At 41.1% G+C, this 9,563-nt stretch overlaps 1 protein-coding gene across 1 annotated transcript; it reads left to right on the forward strand.

The window, feature by feature from the left end:
• The first annotated feature begins 2,113 nt into the window (after positions 1 to 2,113).
• LOC122121216 (zinc finger protein 501-like) lies at positions 2,114 to 8,405 on the forward strand. Its single transcript, XM_042695357.1, has 3 exons — positions 2,114 to 2,189; positions 2,664 to 2,750; positions 7,040 to 8,405. Exons 1-3 carry the CDS (start codon positions 2,114 to 2,116, stop codon positions 8,308 to 8,310), a joined length of 1,434 nt encoding a protein of 477 aa, XP_042551291.1. The 3' UTR covers positions 8,311 to 8,405.
• The last annotated feature ends 1,158 nt before the right edge of the window (positions 8,406 to 9,563 follow it).

Raw genomic sequence — 9,563 nt, forward strand, 5'->3', positions numbered from 1 at the left:
AAATTCTTTTTATTTTTTTCTTGGGTTCAGTCGTGGGGCCTGAACTCTGGGCCTGGGCACTGTCCCTCAGCTCTTCAGCTCAAGGCTAGCGCTCTACCACTTAATCCACAGCACCACTTCAGGCTTTTTTCTTTTTGCTTATGTGGTGCTGAGGAATCAAACCCAGGGCCTCATGCATGCAAGGCAAGCGCTCTACCACTGAGCCACCTTCCCAGCCCCAAGAAAAAATTATTTTTATGAATTAGAAAAATGATTAGACATTTGTTTTATCAATAGTGAACAGTTTCAAAGGAGCATTTTACTGGCATCCTTCTTCTCACATTTTAATTTTTTTGGGGGGGGGTCCGGTCGTGGGGCCTGAACTCTGGGCCTGGGCGCTGTCCCTCAGCTCTTCAGCTCAAGGCTAGCGCTCTACCACTTGAGCCACAGCGCCACTTTCCAGCTTTTTTCTTTTTTGCTTATGTGGTGCTGAGGAATTGAACCCAGGACCTCATGCGTGCAAGGCAAGTGCTCTACCACTGAGCCACCTTCCCAGCCCCTCCTCTCACGTTTTAATAGACAAACTAAACATACCTGTCATCTAGATCAAGTTAGGATAGAGTAAATATTTCTACAATATTTTTAGTATTTGATACATTTCTGTCCCCTCCCCATTCCTGATCCTGTGCACTTTTTGGAGCACTCTGTTTAGATCTGTTCCTACTAATTTTTTTGTTTGTTTTGTTGCTTTTGAGCCCAGGCTAGCCTGTAACTTTCTATGGAGCACATACTGTTCTTAAACTCACAATCCTGCTTTAGCCTTCTGAGTGCTGGTATTATAGGCACATGTCTATCACACCCATGCTATTTGTAGAATTCTTGGTTTTTTCTTCCTTCCTTCCTTTGACTATTCAACCAATATTTCATCGGCTCCTGTTCTGTGCTAGTACTAGGACTGCTTAAGTCAGCAAAACCTCTATTTTGGACCTTAGGACCACATTAATCTCAAAGTCCCCTTCATGTGTGTGACTCCAAGGAAGGGTTAGGAGCAGATGCTACAACCTCAGAGTCAAGGAAGGAGCCCTGAGGGGGACAGCCCATGAGGAGATCTGAGGTGAGCAGTACCCAAATAGCTGAAAGGATAGAGCAGGGAGAGAGCATTCAGGAACCAGAGACCACATATATAAAGTAGCACACAGGTCAGACAGCTATCAGCTGGAGAATGCAGAAGGATTCTTGTTTGAGAAATAGAGTAGATGGTTGGGGTGGGGCAGTTACATTGAGGCCATGGGGAGAAATGACAAGAGCACTTCTAGAGCTTCCATTATAATTTGGGCTTGAATAAACTCATGTGGCACAACAAATATCTTGATTTTTACATATATTTAAAAAAAAACATAACTAAAGAAGATAAGGTCTAGGAGTGTGCCTTGAGCAACAGAATTAGCAGAATACATGCTTAGCAAGCCTGAGGCTAGCAGTTCAAACTCTTTTACTGCCAACACCACCCCCCCCAAAAAAATAGAAAAACAACTTAATTCATGATTACATTTTCTGTCCTTTGCCATGCATAAATAGTAAGACGTTCTACAGTTCCGTAATTTAACTCTTGGCACATAAACTAAGAACTTGATACCTCCAAATATGGTTTTGTTGTTGTTTTTTGTCCATCTTAGGGCTTGAAATCAGTGCCTGGGTGCTGTCCCTGAGCTATTTTGTTCAAGGCAAGTGCTCTCCCCATTTTGAGCCACAGTGCCACTTCTGGTTTTCTGGTGATTAATTGGAGATGAGGGTTACACGGACTTTCTTGCCTGGTCTGGCTTTGAACCTTAATCCTCAGATCTCAGTCTCTTAAGTAGATAAAATTACAGGTGTGAGCCGCCAGTGCCCACTAAGGTTTTACATTGAAGGAGCTTTGCATCCTACCTGCAGGTGCCATGTAGCTCTGATGAATGGAGGCAGAGTGAATCTGCAGATCTTAGAATAGAGAGAGGTGCAGTGTCATATTGTCTAGCCTTCCTGAATTTCCTGTCATCCTCCTATACTATCAGTTTGGGTCCTCTGACGCCTCTGGAAGGAGACCTGTTGGTGAGCACTGATGTGTTTGGTTTTCCAGGGATTGCTGATCAGGGATATGGCTGAGGCGTGGGGGCAGTTGAAGCCTTCCCAGGGAGATGTACCTGAGAAGCACAGGAATCTGGTCCTTCTGGGTAAGGATGGCATCCCAGTCCCTGTAAATTTACCAAGTATTATATCTTTGGTTCCTCAGTTTTTAGGATCTTTGATATACTTAACTCTGTGAAGTCTTAATTCTTCATTTCTGTAAGGCCTGACACAGGCCAGTGTCTGCTATTTCTGGATATAGTTTCAATGCTCCTGGAATTAGACATGGGTACCTCTATCATATGGACATGTAACATTTTTTTCCTACTCATTAAGCAAGGATGCCAACACAAAGTTCTAGGGAAAACTCTAAACAACACAAGTGCTTATTCTTTTACGAGGAAGAGCTAACTGCAAGAGACTAATTATTCTGAACTCAGATAAACCAATATCAATTTTCCTGCCTTCTGAGCACTGCTGAGGAAGTCCAGAACTGACCTCTCTTTTATTCTGTTCTCCCTATAGCCCAAGGAACTAGCACTGAGCTATGTATCAGACTCTTTTCTTTCTCCCCTGAACAGGGCTTCCAATTTCCAATCCCAGTGTAATCTCTCAGTTGGAGCACAGGGAGGAACTGGAGAGAGAAGTCTCAAAAACAGCCAGTTCAGGTGAGTGATTATTGGAAACAGTGAAAATACAACCTAGATAACCCAGAATTACTTGTGCAATAGCCTTCAGAATTCACTAGACCTGTGGAAATATGGAACTGGAGTCTCAGTCTCTCTGTAGAATTTGTTTTAATACTTTCTACCGTTTTCAAATCAATTGCTTTTCCAAAAATAAAGTGGAATGAAACCAATCTTTCCATGTTAATAACTTGCTTGGATATAAGACTCTAAACCAGGCTTCTTTTTTTAAAATATATTTTTATTGTGAAAATACTGTACAGAGGGGTTACAATTACATGGTGAGCACATTTCTTATCAAGCATTGTAGCCTCCTGCTTTGTTTCCCCTTCCCATCCCTTCGTATCCTCCCCCTTCCCCTGTCCCCCCCCCACCAAAGTTGTAAAGTTCGTTTTTCGACATAACGACTTGTACATCTCATTGTTGCAATGGGTCCTCCTGTATCCCTGTTTTAACAATTTGTTTTTTCCCTTCCCCTCCACATATACCAACATCATATATAGTGAAAGCAGGGGGTTGTACCATGGGGGAGGGACATACAAGGCAACAAAGACATAATCTTATAAATATTAAACCAGGCTTCTTTACATACACTATTATATCTCTGTACAATAATGCTATTGTCCAAGTCTCTGATTAATGACTATTCTTTGATTTCTGTAAATTGATTTCTGCTCTGTATCCAACCAGAGGCAATGTGGCATGGTATAGACTTTTGGGAACCAGTCATCCTAGGTTCAGAGCCAATCTTAACTGTTCAGTAGATCCGATCTTTTTTTTTTTTTTGTCAGTCATGGGGCCTAAACTCGTGGCCTAGGCACTATCCCTGAGCTTTCTTTGCTCAAGGCTAATGCTTTACCACTTCTGGTTTTCTGGTGGTTAATTGGAGATAAGAGTCTCATAGACTTTCCTGCCCAGGCTGGCTTTGAACCATGATCCTCAGGTCCCAGCTTCCTAAATAACTAGGATTACATGCTCTGATCTTTTAACAAGTGACTTATACTCTGTGACTCAGGTTTTCTAGGATTAAGAAGACGATAATGTTAGCATTTAGATTTGTGGAGAGGAGCAAATGAAGTAATCCAAGATATGTGTTTAGAATGTTAAGCAAATGTGAGCTATCAATTAAGGCTATTAATAGATGCATTCTTTTTAATGTGTGTGTGTGTGTGTGTGTGTGTGTGTGTGTGTGTGTGTGTGTGTGTGTGTACCAGTCCTGGAGATTGAACTCAGGGCCTGGGCACTGTCACTGAGCTTTTTCTGCTCAAGGCTAGTGCTCTTTAACTTCAGTTACATCTCTGCCTGTGGCTTTTTTGTAGGTAATTGGAGATAAGAGTCTCTCAAACCAGGTACTAGTAGTTCATGCCTGTAATTCTGGCTACTCAGTAGGCTGACATCTGAGGATCACAGTTCAAAGCCAGCCTGGAATGGAAAGTCTGTAAGATTCTTATCTCCAATAAAACTCAAAAAAAGCCAGAGGTGGTACTTCAGTTTAAATTGTAGAGTGCTAGCCTTAAGCAAAAGGAGGCTGGGCTGGGAAGGTGGCTCAGTGGTAGAGTGCTTGCCTTGCATGCCTGAGGCCCTGGGTTCAATTCCTCAGCACCACATAAGCAAAAAAGAAAAAAGCCGGAAGTGGTGCTATGGCTCAAGTGGTAGAGTGCTAGCCTTGAGCTGAAGAGCTGAGGGACAACGCCCAGGCCCAGAGTTCTGGCCCCACGACCGGACCCCCCCCCCTCCAAAAAAAAAAAAAGCAAAAGGAGGCTTAAGGACAGTGCCCCTGAGTTTACACTCCAGGACCAGCAAAAAAAAAAAAAAAAAAAAAGTCTCACTGACTTCCCCACCTCAATTGACTTCCAACCATTATCCTTATATCCAAGCCTCCTGACTAGCCAGGACTACTGGCTCCCAGTGGTATTTTCTTTTTGAAATCTGTAATGGAGTTGACTTTATTACTTCTTTCAAACTGGATTATTGCAGTAGACTACCAGTTAACTATACTTTCTCTAATCTTAGTAAGACTAATCAAAGTGTCATATTGCTAGATTCCCCTAGTGAATTGTTTACACTGCCCATTTTTCTGCTTACTTTCAAGGCCTTTTTTAATCTACCTGTTCAAACTTCTTGCTTTCTCTGTTCTCCAATTTGAACCCTTTACACAAATCCTCAAGTCCCTTAGAATCCTCCACTAACCATGTGTTCACAGATATTTGGGAGTACATCTATTTGCCTTTGACCTTATTATGTGTGTGTGTGAGGGTCTGGTATTATGATTTGAACTCAGGACCTCGAACTTCCTTGGCAGGTGTTCTATCACTTGAACTTTACCCTTAGCACCATTTTGTTTTAGTTATTTTTAAGATAGGGTCTCACATTTTGCCTCAGACCATGATCTTCCTACTGGTAGCCTCTCTTGAAACTGGGATCACAGGTGCTCAGCTTATTTTGTTGGGATAGGGTCTCTTTTTTCCCAGGGTGACCTTGGACCATAATTCTTCTGATCTCTACTTTCTGAACAGCTGATATTATAGATGTGAGCCACCTCGCTCAGCTCTCAGACATTTTTCTATTGGTCCTTTAAAATCGCAAGTACTTCCCTAAGTCTGGTGTACAGTTTATAATATTGTATTGATTTCACCTCTTTTAGACACATGATTAGATATTAAATATCATCTGTATTAGTCTGTTTGTGTTTCTATATAAAAAATACCCCAGGCTAAGTACTTTATAAAGAGGTTTATTTAGTTCATAGTTCTGGAGAATTGAGAGCATGGTGGTTCAGCCCTCATTGGAGCCTTCTTGGCTGTATCACAGAAAGACAACACTGATGGGCAGAAAGAACCAAGCATATGGAGTGACCTCACTTTGTAACAACGAATTTTTGCAAGAACTAATTCATTCCTTTAGACCAGCATTAATCTCTTCTGATTGTGACACTCTATGACCTAATTACCTCCCAAAAAATGCTACCTCTTCTTTTTTCTTTTGTATGTGTGTCTGGTAGGGGTGGGAGAGATCTAACCCAGGACCTCACACCTACCAGGCACTGGCTCTATTGCTCAATCATATTATCATTCCTAGGTCCCACCTCTTAAAGTCTCCACTATCACAACACTGCCAAACTAAGGATCAAGCTATCAGAATATTTACCCTTGGGGGATACATTCATCCATACCCAAACCACAGCATCATCTAAACCTGGAATAGTTAAACATTTTTAATAATGAAGCTTTTCTCCCTAAGTCTTATTAGTAAACCTAGAGTTTTAGAGAAGTACTTTAGCAGATTAAGGGCCAGTCTGAGCAGTGAAGCTGTAACCTTGCCTTCAATAACACATACTGCTTTTTCTTCTTTTAAAATTTGGTTCTGCCAGGTGCTGGTGGCTCATGCCTGTCATCCTAGCTACTCAGGAGGCTGAGATCTGAGGATCGCGGTTCAAAGCCAGCCCAGGAAAGAAAGTTTGTGAGACTCTTATCTCTAATAAGCCACCAGAAAACTGGAAGTGGCGCTGTGGCTCAAGTGGTAGAGTGCTCACCATGAGCAGAAGAGCTGAGGGACAGTGCCCAGGCCCGGAGTTCAAGCCCCAAAACTGACCAAAAAAAAATGAATAAATAAAAGAAAAAGAAAAAAAGAAAAGAAAAGAAATTTGGTTCCCATACTCTATTTTGCTGGGTGTAGGACAACAGATGATCATTTGCTTCCTAACTTCTAAGCTTGAAGTTATAGATGTTAATTTGAAGTTATTGATTTAGAGCACATCGATTCACAACTTCAAAAATTTGTCTTATCTTGACCCAGTAGTAACAGAGACATTTGTTTTGAGAAGGATGGTTCTGAAAGATGAGTTTGCTAGTAGAGATTGGAACATAATGGAGTTGAGAAGATTGGTAATACAATTAGCTAATGTGGGCCTTTTTTGATTTATGTATTGAGAGGCTCTGGTGAGATGGGTACAGTGGATAATCCTGGGAGACATCTATTTCTGAGTCCAACTCTGTCTTCTTCAGACTCTGTCTTTTGTTTTTTATTTCCAAATCACCTTGGCTTAGTCTTGTCCTGTTATACTCTTTTTAAAATCTGCTCTCCTACTGCACAGAGGAGTGTTGAGTGCCTTTATACAACTGTACTTTGTCTAGTCACCTGTCTTTCCTATGTCCTCTCAAGGCTGTTTTTGAGAGCTTTGAAGTTAATTTTTGTTTGTTTTTACTGTTTCTCTACCACAATAGGTAGGAGATGTAGGAAATGATACCTTGTGTGTTTTTTTCTTCTTTCAGACTGGGAAAGAATACCAGAAAGCAAAGAGCTAATTCCAGAGAAAGACTTTCCTAAAGAAGAAGCAGCCCCTGGGGTGTTAATAGAAAGATTTTCAGAGGAATGTTCCAGTGAATGTGAAAATGCTTTAGAAAGTCAGCCAGAAAACCATGAGAAACACGTAATACAAGAGGTTGTCTCTCAGAACAAACTTCCTGGGGAGAGAAACTACCAGTGTGATGAATATAGAGGAAATTTTAGCAGACGGTCATTATTTGTTCAACAGCAGGGAAAGAGACTCCATAATTGTGATTCATTGAAAAAAAACTTAAAACAGAATTCAGATATAATTAGGCATGAGAGAATTTGTATTGAAAAGAAACCTTGGAAGTGTAGTGAATGTGAAAAAGCCTTCAGTTACTACTCAGCTTTTGTGTTGCATAAGAGAATTCACACAGGAGAAAAACCCTATGAATGTAGTGAATGTGGTAAAACTTTTAGCCAGAGCATACACCTTACTCTGCACCAGAGAATTCATACTGGAGAGAAGCCCTACAAATGTCACGAATGTGGGAAAGCCTTCAGCCATCGCTCAGCCCTTATTCGGCATCATATAATTCACACTGGAGAGAAACCCTACGAGTGCAATGAATGTGGGAAGGCTTTCAATCAAAGTTCATACCTTACTCAACATCAGCGAATCCATACTGGAGAAAAACCTTATGAGTGTAATGAATGTGGGAAGGCTTTCAGCCAAAGCACTTTCCTTACCCAGCATCAGGTTATTCACACTGGAGAGAAACCGTACAAGTGTAATGAATGTGGCAAAGCCTTTAGTGATCGTTCAGGCCTTATTCAGCACCAGAGAACTCATACTGGGGAGAGGCCTTATGAGTGCAATGAATGTGGGAAAGCCTTTGGCTACTGTTCAGCCCTGACTCAGCACCAGAGAACTCACACTGGGGAGAGACCGTATAAATGCAGTGATTGTGCCAAAGCCTTCAGTGACCGCTCAGCCCTTATTCGTCATCAAAGAACACACACTGGAGAGAAACCTTACAAGTGTAAGGATTGTGGAAAAGCTTTTAGCCAGAGCTCATCTCTTACAAAGCATCAGAAAACTCACACTGGAGAAAAACCCTATAAGTGTAAAGAATGTGGGAAAGCCTTCAGCCAGAGTTCATCCCTTTCTCAGCATCAGAAAACTCATTTTGGAGGAAAAACCAAGGAATCTGGACAAACCTTTAGTGAGCATCCAGCCTTTGGCCAACAAAAGAGAATCCATACTGGATAAATGTCATATATTCAGAGAATATTTGTTTAGCATTCACTATACATTCTATGAGGGTTACAAAGAAATTTAAGACTTACAAAAAATACTGAGAAGTCATGTCAGTGTAAGCTCATTGAGTCTATGAAAAAGTAATTTTAAGCTGGGCGCTGGTGGCTCACACCTGTAGTCCTAGCTACTCAGGAGGCAGAGATCTGAGGATCATGGTTCAAAGCCAGTCCAGGCAGGAAAGGCCGTGAAACACTTTATCTCCAATAAACCACCAGAAAACTGGAAGTGGTGCTGTGGCTTAAGTGGTAGAGTGCTTGCCTTGAGATGAAGAGCTCAGGGACAGCAGTGCCCAGGCCCAGAGTTCAAGTGCCAACAACAAAAGAAAGTTTTACATTTACAGAAATGTCCTAGTGGACATTTAAATTTTCTCTTGGGAAAGAGGGAATTGATTCTAATATCCTGACATGTATGCAAATTTCCAAGTCCTTAAGAGAGAAGTAGGGTACATATGTCATGAGGGAAAGAAAACATCTTGGCTAGGGTAGGTAGATTCTTTATGCCAAGAGGATAGATTTGTATAGGTGAGATCCATTTAGGGAAATTGTAGGATAGCAATAAGAGATTGAAAACTTACAGTTTGTCCAGCATCAGGAATGGTGGAAGGATAAGACTTGTCTTTTGGCCTTAAGTACAGGATACAAAGTAGGTAAATGGAAATGATAGAAAAAGAGTTGGGGGGAGTGGGATGAGCCCAGGAAATGTTGGTTGAGATAACTAGTGAATATTAACAAGCAGGAAACATTTTAGACTTGTTAGTTTGTCAGTTGTAAAGTTCCTATGCGGTAATCTTTGCTCTGAAGGTGAAGAATATTGGCCTGGGGCTTGCTTCTGCACTCTGTCTTACAAGTCTTGCTTATGTGGCCTACTAACAGTCATGTTAATTCCAGTGCAGCTTAGAAAGTTCTGATACAGAAGAGGCCTTTGATATATTCAATCTCGTAAGCTATCTGAGTTACTGGAAAGTATTTATTTAAACAATTACTTCCGTGGTTTGTCAATTATACCTTTGGGGTTTTTTACATGCCATAGTAAAATGTAATCATAGAGTTGTACTGACATTGTGTATTACATTGTGAAAAACTTGCCTTTCACCATTTTACTCTTGGAGAGAGGCAGATAACTTCCTTGTGTATGTTTTTTTAAGTTGAAACTTTCAGAGTTATTGTTAGGAACATTTTGAGTTAGTATTTTTACATTGAGGTTTC

The sequence above is a fragment of the Dipodomys spectabilis genome, unplaced genomic scaffold (genome assembly GCF_019054845.1).
Source record: "Dipodomys spectabilis isolate Male_0828 unplaced genomic scaffold, ASM1905484v1 ptg000187l, whole genome shotgun sequence".
In the NCBI taxonomy this organism is placed as follows: domain Eukaryota; kingdom Metazoa; phylum Chordata; class Mammalia; order Rodentia; family Heteromyidae; genus Dipodomys; species Dipodomys spectabilis.